This window comes from Phycodurus eques, chromosome 3, assembly GCF_024500275.1.
Source record: "Phycodurus eques isolate BA_2022a chromosome 3, UOR_Pequ_1.1, whole genome shotgun sequence".
In the NCBI taxonomy this organism is placed as follows: domain Eukaryota; kingdom Metazoa; phylum Chordata; class Actinopteri; order Syngnathiformes; family Syngnathidae; genus Phycodurus; species Phycodurus eques.
This window is the reverse complement of record NC_084527.1, coordinates 24,394,348-24,408,707: the sequence shown is the minus strand read 5'-3', so window position 1 is coordinate 24,408,707 and position 14,360 is coordinate 24,394,348. Positions and strand designations below refer to the sequence as shown.

General features: G+C 40.0%; 1 protein-coding gene across 4 annotated transcripts in view; it reads left to right on the top strand.

Moving 5' to 3' along the window:
- Positions 1-11,868, top strand: part of nf2a (NF2, moesin-ezrin-radixin like (MERLIN) tumor suppressor a) — a 56,796-nt gene extending 44,928 nt beyond the window's left edge. For 3 of the 4 annotated variants that reach the window (XM_061672758.1, XM_061672759.1, XM_061672757.1), the window contains 3 exons: positions 435-553; positions 1,725-1,884; positions 10,849-11,868. In XM_061672758.1, coding sequence (XP_061528742.1) covers positions 435-553; positions 1,725-1,884; positions 10,849-10,899 — 330 coding nt within the window. In that variant the 3' untranslated portion in view covers positions 10,900-11,868. Of the gene's footprint in view, positions 1-434; positions 554-1,706; positions 1,885-10,848 lie in introns of all 4 variants that reach the window. The other variant, XM_061672756.1, reaches the window with a different exon arrangement.
- The last annotated feature ends 2,492 nt before the right edge of the window (positions 11,869-14,360 follow it).

The window sequence follows — 14,360 nt, the reverse complement described above, 5'->3', positions numbered from 1 at the left end:
CTTTTGTTCCCAAGTGACCTACCCAGTCGGTGGCTAACTATGGAAGCTAACGTAGAAGTGTACCTAATAAAAAGATGGACTCAAATGCACTAAACCCGTCACAGAAGATGAATAAAACTCCTTTGTGCCCTCTTGACTCACACACACTCACAAGCACTCCGTATGCAGTCAAATGCGTGGGACAGAACCTGAACATACGCACTATTGGCTGTCAAATTGCCCCCTCATGCTCTGCCAGGATGCGTTCACGTCAGCTGCCTGCCCAACTGTAGGATTTCCATTTGAATTGTCTGTTAGGAGTCAACATGGCATGACTGTGTGCGTGTGTGCATGTGTGTGAGTTCCTGTGTTCCTCCAGTGTGCTTTCAGTATGTTTGCTATTTGCTTTCATATCCTGTTTTTGTTGTGTTTTTGTATTTGTCCTTGTCTGCCAGTGCCCTGCGCTGCCGGTCGACTGCATGCCTCCTGACCTGAGCTTCAGCAGGGAGAACCTGAGCTTTGACTTTAAAGACACCGACATGAAACGACTCTCCATGGAGATCGAGAAGGAGAAGTGAGTCGGCGGCGACATTTTCAGGACGACTACCTGCTGTTTTCAGTCACACTATTCACTCCTCCTCCTTTCACTTTTCCACACTTTTCCTCCAAAATGGATTGGCTCTTTTCATTTTTCTTAAAATCCTACACATAATTTCTAATAATGACAATGCGTAATAACGTTTAGAGTCCCTGTAAAGTGACAATTATTCTTGCTCATATGATACACCACACAGAAGATTGTTTTTGTTGTTGTTGACAACCCTGACACATTTAAATTTATTTTTAAAAAAAGCATCAAGTCTAAAAAAATAGGGCTTCAAAATGGTGAAAAATTAAGGCATTCTCTTCGCTCTTGAATGCTGTGGATATGTTAACTGTCCTTAAAATAGCACTTGTACTAGCTGGATAAATGGATGCCACTTCGTCTTTCTTATGCCTACACATAACTACATTTTAAACACGAAAATATATCGGCTTAATGACTCAGGTGGCTGGAATATATCCCACAGTCGTTGCAGGGCTTTCCCCAATCGTGACAACGAGGCCAGCGGACTGTCCGGAGGGAAGATGTGGTTTTGGGGTGAAGGCATAGGTAACGAGCCAACCGCACGTCTCAATTGCGCTGGGTCACAGCAGATGTGAACGAAGGTGCTTAAGTTCTTTCATAGTGTGGGAGGGGTAACTCTTCAGCAATTATCTGCAAATGTACAGTGTATCTAGAAACAAATCTCTGTTTTCACTTTGCAGGGTATTTACATTTTTGGGGACATTTATTAAAAATAAAAAAGTCAAATATTACATGTGCATATCATACACTGTACCGTATAAAGTGCTCCACACAATTACAGTGGACCCCCGCTGTTCGCGGGGATAAGGACCAGGGCCCGACAACGAATAGTGAATAACTGATGCTCATTGTAATCGCCATGAATTTTATTTAATTTTGCTATAAATAATTGGGGATTGTGTAAAAAGAACAAAACAAAAACGCAAATAAGCGGGTAATCGGGTAGGGAAAAAAAATGCTACAGGCCCAATTTAGCGTATAGCTTTAATGATTTTGTTGTAGAACACCCTTTGCCAAACGTTTTAAGCAGCGCACCCCCTTAAACATCCAGAGTCAGAGTTTGTGCATTCCCTATCAATACCTCCCATTTTTGTCAAAGGCATCTCCCCTTTGGTAGGGTGGAATACATGGAGAAGAGCAAGCACCTCCAGGAACAGCTGAACGAGCTGAAGACAGAGATCGATAGCCTGAAGCTAAAGGAGCGCCAGACCCCGCTGGATGTGATCCACGACCACAACGCTGAGCAGGGAGCCAGCAAGCATAGCAATTTTAAGAAGGTATCCTCACGCTACTACTTGAGTGCCTTTTTAACTGCGTGTGTGATTACCGCTACTAATCTGATTACCTGCAGATTGATCCGATTACACGGCCACCGCTGTGTTTTTAGCTATTTATAATGACACTAAGCATGCCCAAAAAATGGAATGTAAATTCGACACAGCACAGAGAAGAGTAATGTTAATAAGCCTGCCAAATTTGAATGATTGATGAAGCCATTGGAATTTGAAAAAATTGCTAATTATATAAAATCAGGTTTCAAAACTTTAATAATAAGGGCCACCTCTCAGCTCAGACGCTGTGCGCGCGTCAACTGTATGTGCCAAAAGGAATCAAACATACTGAGGGGGTGAAAGCTTATACGATGTAAAATCATGTGAGGAGGCTCAACTTCAAAACTTCAACTAACCCTCATTGTTGCTGACATAATGTCACTGCCGAACGAGGCACCTGACGACAACGGGACGATAGGAGGAAGCCCAGGTATTTAGACAGTCAGCACTGCCCCATTCACTGGTATTAAGTTACCCACGAAGCCATGTTGTGTCTGGTGAATGTTTACAAAACTATCTGTCGTAAAATGTGCACTGCAGAATCGGCTGGTGGTAGTGTTGATGTTCAGATCGCCATCTGGGTGTGTTTTCAAAAAAATCAATCCATCGTTTTTTTATTCACTAGTATCAAGTTAACCACAAAGCCATGTTGTCTCTGGTGAAAGTTTACAAAACTATCCATTGTAAAATGCCCACTGCAGAGTCAACTGGTGGTGTTGATGTTCAGCTTGGCATCCCTGTGTGTCTTTAAAAAGTCAATCCATGGCTTTTTTATTTCCTAATTTTTAGGTAGCTTAAAAAAAACGCCACCGAGCTGTTCTGTAAATTGAGGCATCTATCAAAGAGGCATTTTCAAGGTGTAGCCATCATTAGCTTGCTAACTGTACGCTGGAGTGGTAAATGGGGCTTATTGTGAAAGTTAAACAGCAAACACTCACCTGAGCAGCCAAACGAAATGATGTCAATATGTCCTTATACAGTGTGGGTGGGAACTCGCGCTAAAAAGTATTCACGCCAGCCCTGTGATGTCACAAGGTTGTGTTTTAGCCCCACCCACAAAATTACAAACTTTCAAACTGAAAAAGATGCTTAAGCTCTGTCTCAACGATTCAGCACTATATTGTGATGTCTTTGCAAATGTTTTCAGTACTTCAAACATATTTAATATACTTAGAAACAAATAGAGCCCCTTTAAAAACTAGGCACAGACATAGCGGTGTGAAGTGCAGTGTTAAGATTATTTCAAGAAACTAATTGTGTCCCGTCCTGACCTCCGGCAAGGTTTTACCAGCCTCAAAAGAACCTTCTTAGCGTAGCATGTCCTGAGCAATTGTCGACTCTATGATTACATCTTGGCAGTGGTAACTGGAAATAATGTCATGTAAGGCTTTTCAAACATGATGATGAATCAGTTGGCAGCTAGCTAATTATCAGCTAGTGGGAGATGGTAACATACCGGTCTACGTTGTCACTCAGTGCTCCTTCTTGTCAAACAAGATGACTCAAATCATACACCTTACATAGTCTATATTTTGTTTACAAGTGACCTACCCAGTCAGTAGCTGGATGCTAGTTAGCAACTAGCACAAGATACTAACATAACTACGTCATGACTCAGTGATCATTCAAACACCACAAAACAGATGAAGTAAATGCACATTACATTTTGTTCACGAGTGGCCTAGCCAGTCAGCAGCTTGATAACTAAGAGCTAGATAGCTTGTGGTTAGCGTAGGTTGCTAACGTAGTGGTCTATGGACTCAAATGCGCATTTAAAACTCTAACTTTTGTTCTCAAGTGACCTAGTCCTAGACAATCGACAGCTAGCCAGTTGGCAGCTACCTAGCTAGTAGCTGGCACAATATTCTAACATAGCCTTCTGTGTCGTCACTCCTCGCTCCTTCTTGTCAAACTGATGAACTAAAATGCATATGAAATACTCCACCTTTTGTATGTCAACTTATAACCACAACTGTACATACAGGATATGCAGTCATACCACTGTCATATTGGAATGAAAGTGTAGGCTACACCTTTTTCATAACCTCTAGGTGGCGGTGACATTGGAATGAAAGTGTACAGCTTTTTCATAACCTCTACATGGCGGCATACATTTGTAAAATGTGAAAGCTTTTTCATTTCCCCTCTATACCTATGTATAATGCGCACTATTGACTTTTGACAATTTTTTGGGGGAAAGAAATGCGCATTATACGCGAGAAATTACGGTAGTTTACTCATCACTACTTGTCAAACAGCACAAACACATGGACTGAAATGTACATCAATATGCTACCTACCTTTTCCTTACAACTGGCTTGTTAGCGAAATGCTAACATAGCAGTCTATTTCGTAGTTAAAAGTAAAGACTAAAACAATGTGACAAAGAGCGATTCATCAAGTACAAAAAGTCAATTCTGTTTCCAACTTGTGACAAACTTGCAAGCTCGGCTTTTTTTCTTTTATCTTCCCGCTCTGATTATCCATTTTCCTCAATTATCTAATAAAGAAAAAAAGAAAAGAAAAAGCAACTCTGCAGCCACGCTTATTAGCGTGAACGCTAGTTGAATTTTTGAGCGCAGACAAGCGGCAAACATTCATTTTGCGCTCCAGGTAAATGGGCAACGTTTTAACACGAGGTTAACGCCCTGAAGCGCAAGGTGAAGACGAGGAAAAGAAGAGTAAAAGTGGAACAGAGAACAGAGCCGGAGGGAGACGCTCCAGATGATTAATGAGCACCACTTCCAATGCGGAACATCGCACTCATGACACTCGGAAGGAGCTGTTGTCCAAATTTAAGTCAAATTAAATATAAAGAAAATCACACAAAATAAATAAAAATAATTAGATATATTTTAAAACATAAATAATGATAAAACATCACAATAAAATTTGTATTTCTATTTTTACAAAATAAATAATACTAAAACCTCAGTCATCTTGAATGTAAAAATGTACAAAAGAAATGAAAACAATTACAAATTGCTCAAAAATCATTATTTACAGTAAAAGAAATATTTTAAACATAAATCAATAAAATAAACACATTAAATATGATAATTGCACAAAATAAATGAAAATGTTATATACCGTATTTTAACGACCATACGGCGCACTTAAAAGTGTTAAATTTTCTCCAAAATGGACGGGGCGCCTTATAATGCGGCACGCCTTGTGTGTGCACCAAGTTCCAAAATCTATTAATGGTGTTGTGTGATGAGCGCTCCGCTTGACTGACTGGGAGCATTTCCTGCCGACATGCTGCTTATATAGAGTAAAAGTGGACGTGACTGAGGACAGCATTCGGGCGTTAAAGGGGGAAGGGTGCGCGTGAAAGAGACCGCTAAAGGCATGCCTCCAGTTGGTATATAGCGCCGGTATGTGCATTGTGCAAAACAACATCGGTTTGGCTAAGGATCCCCGAAAATGTCACCTACGAGGAGACATGCTTACGAATCACAGTTTAAACTGCAAGCTGTCATTTACGCAGAGGAACGTGGGAATCGAGCAGCCGCGAGAGAATTCAAGATCCACGAATCCATGGTTCGCAAGTGGTGGAAGCAGGAAAACTAGCTTCGCAAAGTCAAGAAGACGAAGCTGACGCAAGGCGAGGTGGGCCGAGTTGGAAGACCAACTCGAGCAATGGATTAATGAGCAAAGAACAGCCGGGAGAAGCGTCTCTGCAGCCACCATTCGACTGAGTGCAATAACTCGGAGCTTGCCATCATTCCGGGAGGCTTGATGAAGGAACTCCAACCGCTGGACATCGGTGTAAACAGGGCATTCAAAGTGAAGTTGCGAGCGGCGTGGGCGCGATGGATGTCAGATGGCGTACACAGCTTTACTAAGACTACGAGGCAGCGCCGGGCGAGTTACGCCACAATTTGTGAATGGATTATGGATGCTTGGGCTAACGTGTCTGCTTGCACTGTTGTTCGAGCTTTCATAAAAGTCGGCATCATTTCTGAGGAGCCGCACAGCAACGAGACTGACACCGACAATGACGAGAGGGAACCTGGCGTGTTCGATCGAGAACTTGCCCAGCTGTTCATTTCGGATACAGAAGATGAGGACTTTGATGGATTTGTGGATGAGGATTGATAAAAAAAAATAAATAGCATAAATACTTTGTTAAATACTTCAATAAAGTACAACCGAACTCAGTTTTGCTCCCGCTGCCTTTTTAAAAACATTGTTTTAGCTTGCATGCATGTTACCGTATGTTTTAAGAAAGCGCATGTTTTACCATGCCTGCGCCCAATAATCAGAATCAGAATCAGAATCAGAATCATCTTTATGTGCCAAGTATGTCCAAAACACACAAGGAATTTGTCTCCGGTAGTTGGAGCCGCTCTAGTACAACAAACAGTCAATTTACAGAACACTTTGGGGACATAAAGACATTGACAAAAAACAATTGTGCAAAAAGATGCAGAGTCCTCTAGCACTAATATGGTGCACCTTATGTATGTGTTAAATACAGAAATAGACCCTATAACTGAGACTGCGCCTTTTAATACGGTGAGCCTGATGGTCGTGAAAATACGGTATATATTTATTTATTTACATATCAATGATAAAATGATTGAGGCCTCATAATTGAAAAGTAATATGATCTATTCAAGTCAATACAAACATTTCCATATGTTACAGATTATTTATTGTCTCATATTTTATTTTTGTATTTCAAATTTCACAAAATAAATAATTAAAATTATACATTTTTATTTCTAAAAGCACAACACTAATTATAATAAAAACGAAACCAGATTTTAGTTGATAGATTATAGTAAAAACATTAAAAAACATTAAAATAATATAATTTTGTTTTGTATTTCAAACTGCACATCATAAATAATAATCAAAAGAAAAGTCAAATTATTTTAAATTATTTATTTCATATTTCACAAAATAAACTAGATTAGAATAAATTCAAACCTAAATTACAATATAGTAGTACCCTTAATTTAAATTTAATTTGTTCTGTGACCATATTCGAAGCTGAAATTATACATACACAATAGTCCCCTCCAAAAGTATTGGAACGGCAATGCCAATTCCTTTGTTTTTGTTGTATACTGAAGACATTTAGGTTTCAGATCAAAAGATGAATATGAGACAAAAGAAAAGACAAACAAGAACTGAAAAAGGCTGTAGTAAAAGCCTGGAATAGCATTTAAAATGAAGAATGCGACAGTCTGGTGAAGTCAATAGGTTGCAGGCTTGATGCAGTTATTGCAAGTAAGGGTTATGCCACCAAATATTAAATGTTATTCACTTTAAGTTCACTTAATAATGTCTGTTCTAATACTTTTGCTCACTTGAAAAGTGGGTGGCTTCAAACAAAATGTGCTCTTTCTTGAGTTGCTTAACACATTTAGATGTAAATACCATGAAATAAAAGCTGGAATTCTGAACTTCAGAATCAGAATCATCTTTATTTGCCGAGTATGTCCAAAAAACACACAAGGAATTTGTCTCCGGTAGTTGGAGCCGCTCTAGTACGACAACAGACAGTCAATTTACAGAACACTTTGGAGACAGAAAGACATTGACAAAAAAATAAAACAAAGGGTTGCTAGTTATCTGGTAATGCCGGTACATTTTTTTTTTTTTACAATAGTGCAAAAAGATGCAGAGTCCTCTAGCACTTAGAGCAGTTCGAATGACTAATATTGCAATAGTCTGGTGCAATGACAATTGTCCATTTTGCCTCATAATTATCTTTTGATCTGAAACCCAAATGTCTTCAGTGTATAACAAAAACAAAGGAATTTACCTTGCTGTTCCAATACCTTTGGAGGGAACTGTATATTGCCAAAACTATTTGCTTACCTGACTTGATTCACATATGATTATAAGTGATATCTCATTCTAAAGCCATATGGTTTAATATGATGTTGCCAAACCTTTGCATCTATAAGAGCTTCAACTCTTGTGGGAAGGCTTTCAACAAGGTTTAGGAGTAAGTTTATGGTAGTTTTTGCCCATTCTTCCAGGAGCATATTTATGAGGTCACGCACTGATGTAGGACGAGAAGGCCTGGCCCACTGTCCTTTCGAAATCGACCCAAAGGTCTTCTCTCTGGTTGAGGGCAGGACTCATGGCCAGTCAAATTCATCCATACCAAATTCTCTCATCCATGTCTTTATGGACCTTGCTTTGGGCAGTGGTGCACAGACATGTTAGAACTGGTGCACCGACATGTTGGAACAGAAACTCAAACCTATCATGCCCTTGCAGAGCGGGACGATGCCCTCATAAAGCTACAGCAGCACCAGGTATGAGCCACACTGCGCTGTGTCAACGTATGGAAAACAACGGGTCCAGACAGGGTGACAGGACAAGTTCTTAAGGCAGGCGCAGACCAGCTAGCAGAGGCTTTCACTACCATCTTTAACCTCTAGCTACTGCAGTCTGTAATCCCAACCTGTCTTAAATCAACTACCATTGTCACAGTACAGTACCCAAGAAGAACACAGTGAGCTGCCTGAACGACTTTCGCCCCATTGCTCCAACACCCATAATCACCAACTATCTGGAGAGACTCATCCTGTCTCACATCAAGGACACTCCTCGATCTGAAACAGTTTGCATACAGGGTAAACAGGTCAACAGAAGACCCAACCAACACAGCACTCCACACAGCTCTCGCGCACTTGGATAAGGTGAACACCTATGTGAGGATGCTGTTTGTGGTTTTCAGCTCTGCATTTAATACAGTTGTACCTCACAAAGTGTTCACAATACTGAGCAACCTGGGCATCGGCACCTCACTGTGTACCTGGATACTGGACTTCCTGAGCAACAGACCCAGAATGTCAGGATGGGAAACAACACCTCCCGCACTCTCATCCTGAACACGGGTACACCACACGGTTGTGTCCTCAGCCCCCTCCTCTAACTCCCTACTTACATATGACTGCTCTCCCATTCACCCCAACAACAACACCATCAAATCTGCTGACAACACCCCCCTTGTAGGACTGATCAAGGACAACAACGAGTCAGACTAGTACAGTCAGAAGAGGAGCGCAATCTCAGGCAATGGTGTGAAATCAAGAACAAGGACCTGAATATGACCAAGACAATAGAGATGATCATGGAATTCAGGAAATCCAAAAGAACTGAGCTCACCACTCTCTTTTTTGATGGAGAGGAGGGAGAGAGTGTGGAAAGATGCAATTTCCTTGGAGTCCATATCTCGGCAGACCACACCTGGTCTACCAGCATCTCACATCAGGTGAGGAAAGCACGTCAAAGACTTCCTCAGGAAATGACACCAAGCCCTGCTCCCCCAAGACCTGCCGATAAACTTTTAAAGCTCCAGTATGCAGTGCCTCCTGACCTACTGCTGGACAAGTTGGTTCAGCAGCTGACGGTTAGCATTCTCAATTAGCATTGAAGCACTTCTGCTTCACAACCATTCGCACTCACATTCACACCTACGGGCAATTTAGAGTCTTCAATTAACTTACCATGCATGTTTATGGAATGTGGGAGGAAACCTGGAGAAAATCCACGCAGGCATGGGGAGAACATACAAACTCCACACAGGCGAGACCGGATTTGAACCCGGATCCTCAGAACTGTGAGCAAGATGTGCTAACCAGTCGTTCACCATGCCATCCACTCCTTAAATTATGCATCAATCCATCCATCCATCCAGTTTCTTTCACCGCTTATCCTCACTAGGGTCGCGGGTTGCCGGAGCCTAAATCTAAATATTATGTTCATTATCCAAGGTTGTCAACCCTTGGTTTATTAAAACAAAGTAAGAGTAATCAGTACAGTTTGGCTGCGTTGAGTATTGATAGTTCTTCATCGATAGTTCTGAAGTAATTGCATCAAAATATTCATTCGCCAAGGTCGTCAATACTCGGTTTATTGAAACAGTCAACTCGTCTTTACTTTCTTGAGGTTTCACACTTCAATGTTACTCCTTAAATAATTGTTTCAAAATATTTTATTCATCATCCAAGGTTGTCAACACTTGGTATATTAATACGAAGTAAGGGTGATTGCGTCCTCTTGATTGCCCTTGCTCATCTTCACACATCTTGGAAGACACTTGTTAAATAATTAATTCAAAATATGTTCACTATCCAAGGTTGTCAACACTTGGTTTATTAACATAAAGTAAGGATAATCGGTTTTTGTGGGCCACCTTGAGTCTTTGTACTTTTTCAAGATACTCCTTAAATAATTGCATAAAAATATTATGTTCATTATCTAAGATTGTCCACATTTGGTTTACTAAAACAAAGTACGGGTAATCAGTTCCTCTTAGCTGTCTGAAGTCGTTATACTTCTTCAAAGATATTCCTTAAATAATAGAATCATAGTTTTACGATCATGATCCAAAGTTGTCAACGTTTGGATTGTTAAAACAAAATAATCGCATTGGGCTTTTGTCCTTACCGTCTTTGCTTGTCTTCAAAACAAAAACGAAGTTTGTGTTTTGGACAGCTTGCACAGCCAATGGAAATAAATATTCCTGAAATCTAATGCTCAAAATTTAGTTATTGAAGTTTTTCATTATATGTTTTCTTTAAAACATTCTGTTCAATTATCCAAGGTTGTCTACATTTGGCTTATTAAAACAAAACAATGGGAATTGCTCTTGATTGAACCTCGATGCTTGTCTTCAAAACAAAAAGTACGTTTTGAATAACTCTGGTGGCCATTACAAATACTCATGGAATTATCTGCTCAAAATTCAGTTACTCGAGATTGTGGAGACTTGGTTCATGTAAACAAAGTTAAGGTGATCTCACACCAAGATTTGGACCATTTTTATCCTATTTCTGGTCAACTTTGCACACATGATAACAGCATGAGAAACCCATCTGGCCAGTTACTGACTGCGACGTCCTCCTGTCGCCGCACTTTGTATTATATCCTCCACAGTTGACGCTACAGAGCACCAAGTCCAGAGTGGCCTTCTTTGAGGATCTCTAAGGAACTCTCAACCTTTCTCCATTCCTTCTACACCTCCTGGGGGTAAAAAACCAAAAACAAATAAAGACCACTACTACAGCATCTTCAGGGGCCTCACAGACGCATAAACATGGATGCTTGTTTTCCTGCATGACGCTGGGGAGTCATAGATCATATTTTTAATATTTAACAATGATGCAAATACATATCTGTAGATAAATGCTGGAGAATTTTCATGTTTTCTAAATGAAAATTTACTAATGCTCACCAAAGTGAACAAAGAAATAACTCATTTAAAACTGCTGGTGGTTGTTTTTGCGTAACGTTGAAGAAAACAAACACAAGCATCGTACAATACAAATCATCTTCAGAAAATAAATCAGAAAAAAACAATCAGTCATTCAGTCAGTCAAAATCCGTCATTACCTGTGTCAGGATTAGTGAATAATTTTTACATTCACAGTGAGGAAAACAAAACAATGTCACTGCTTTAAAAACGTACGATAAAAATAATCTTCATGATTTCCATGACCCCAAGGAAGTCACTGTAAGTAAGTACCTAAACATCACTGCTGTAAAAACAGATTTTTCCCGAACATCTTGACGTATATTCGTTATCTAACCACTAAGGGCCAACAAAGACTAAGATCTAGCTTCAGGGAATGCCTTAAAGTGGCATCCAAAAAAAGCATTTTCTTGAATAAAATTGTCCTTTTTTTGGCTGATTGTTTCCGCTATTTTCTTTTCCGCTTGTTTTATGTCCAATTTTTTTTAACATTATTTAAACTACGGCTTATCTTATGTGACGTTTTCTTTTCTTAATAAAGCATAAACTAGTTCACCTTTTATAATAAGCATACCCTTGTACACTGTAAATACTGTATCCCAATGTGTGCGTGTGTGCGTGTGTGTGTGTGTGTGTGTGCGCGCGCACGTAGAAAAAAATTCCCTGACATACTGTATGCAGTACATTGTATAAATAAAATAAGATGTCTCTACCATGTCTGACTGATGTGTTTATTTTGGTGTGATTGGGCTGCCTGAGGCCAACCCCCCAATCCCTTAGGAGGCAAGTGTGTTGTGGTGGTGTGTAGGGAGGCGCACCAGGAAAAGTGACAAAATGCTCGGAGAGAACAGGGTTGGTCGTCTCGGGGATCGTGATTGACGTCACAGAGTCTCACAGACATTGTTAAAGGTTAGAATGATGCATTAACTGTCATACATAATGTATGAGTAAAAACAATACAAGTGTATGCAACTATAAAACAGGAAACACCAATGCACACTGTACTGTCATCGTATCTGATCTTTGCGTTTTTTTAGTTTGTTGATTGGTTAGTTAGTTATTTTGCTTTTCATCGAGTTGGCTTTTCAGTTGGTTGGTTCTTTGATTTTATTGGTTGCTTAGTTGGTTGGTGGGTTATTTAATTATTTTTTTTTTTTTTGTTAGTTTGCCAGTTAGTCCGTTAGTTATTTAGTCATTTTATTGGCTGGTTATTTAGTTGTTAATTAGCTAGTTGGTGGCTTAAGGCTTCTTTATATACTCGCGTTGGTTGGTGAGTTTGGTATTCACTTGGTTGTTTGATTTGTTATTTCACTCTTTGGTTGATTAGTTAGTTTTTAAGTAGATGTCTGCTTGGTTGGTTAGTTCGTTGGTCAGACATTAGAATAGTTCGCTGCTTGGTTGGTCAGTTTGCCAGTTAGTGTTTTAATAAGTTTGGTAATTTATTGAGGGTTATTCTGTTTGTTTTATGTACTTAGGTGGTTTGTTAGTTGTTTATCAATCAAAAAACTGCGTGCGCACACACAGTTAGTTTGCCAGTTAGTCAGTTAGTTAGTTGATTGATTGATTGATTGGGAGTTAGTAGGTCCGCTCACTAGTGAGTTAGTTAATTGTTTGGGGGTTGGTTGTTTGGTGCGGTTGTTTGTTGGAGTTAGTGAGTTGGGTGGTTAGTTTGTTAATTAGTTGGCTGATTGGTTTGTTTTACAGTTAGTTGGCTCGCTAGTTAGCCAGTTGCATAGTTTCCCAGTTAGCCTGACCATTAGTAAATTAATTAATTGGGTGTTGTTTGGGGGGTTAGGTATGTAGGTAGGTTAGGGTTAGCTATTTAAATGTTTAGTTTGTTGTTTTATGAGTGGGCTGCTTGGTTGGTTAGTTATACAGTTGGTTGGTTAGTTAGTTCATTAGATAGCTAGTTACTTAATCAGTTTGTTGGTTAGTTTGCCAGTTAGACCATTAGTGATTTCCTCAACTGGTTGGTAGTCAGTCAGTTGGTTGCTTGATACGTTGGTTTTTCAGTTAGTTAATTCCTTGATTGTTTAGTTTATTTTTTGGGGTAGTTCATCAAGTTGTTTGGTCAGTTAGTCAGTCAGTCATTAGTTGGTTGTTTAGTTTGTTAATTAGTCGGATGGTTAGTCACTTCATCTTTTAGTTTTCCTTAGAGTTGCTGAAAAATGACAAAAAGCATAATGACGAAGGTGATTGGCGGCGCAGATGTTTTCACTGTTATCATTCATTTCAAGTCAAGTTTATTTGTATAGCCCTAAATCACAAGAGTCTCAAATGGCTTCACAGGCCCACAGTTGGCAATGATTGACGACATCCCCTAATCTAAACCCCCCAATAGGGCAAGGAAAAAAATGCATTTTGGGAAAAAACTAAATCTTGAGAAGGGACTGCAGATGGGGAGGAATCCCCCTTCCAGGATGACCGGGCTGCAATGGATGTCGAGTGGGCAACATTTACAGTATCACATAGTCTGGTGCTGTATAATGTTCATTACAATGGTGAGATGCTGTATAATGTTCAGTGAAATGGAATGAGTCAATTTAAAGAGAAAAGGCGCCGCAGGGAAGACGCCTTCGGTGGTTCTGCCTCAGGACCTGGCCCGGTTGGTCAGAGCGGAATCCTTCATGGCAACGACTCTGGGGGAACTGGTCCACCTCAGATCTTTTCCAAACTGGTCGGTCCAAAACCCAAACAGCAACAGCCTCAAATTCGGTCAATGTCACCTAGCTCTCTGAGCAGGAGATGAGGAGGGAGGAGATTGGACAGTAAAACAGGCGTACATTTACTTTAAATAAATGCCAAAGAGCATAAATAAGTCTTAAGTCAGGATTTAAACATTTCTACTGAGGGAGCAGCTCTTAATATCCTCGGGTAGGACATTGCAGAGAACTGGAACTGGAACCAAATAGAAACTGCTCGAGAGCCTACTGACTAATTTCTGGCTCTCAAATTCACCAAAAGACGAGCATTTTGCGAGCGTAGGTTTCAGGACGGAACATACGGTACAACTAAGCGAGTGATAGGGTGCTAAACCGTGTAATATTTTAGGTAGGTGACAGGACCTTAAACTTGCATCACAAGTAGACCGGGAGACAGTGCAAGTTCGCCAGAATGGTATTAATACGATCAAAATTTCTCGTCTTTGTCAAAAGTCTTGTTTTGTACTCACTGCAGGCTTTTTATACTTGACATG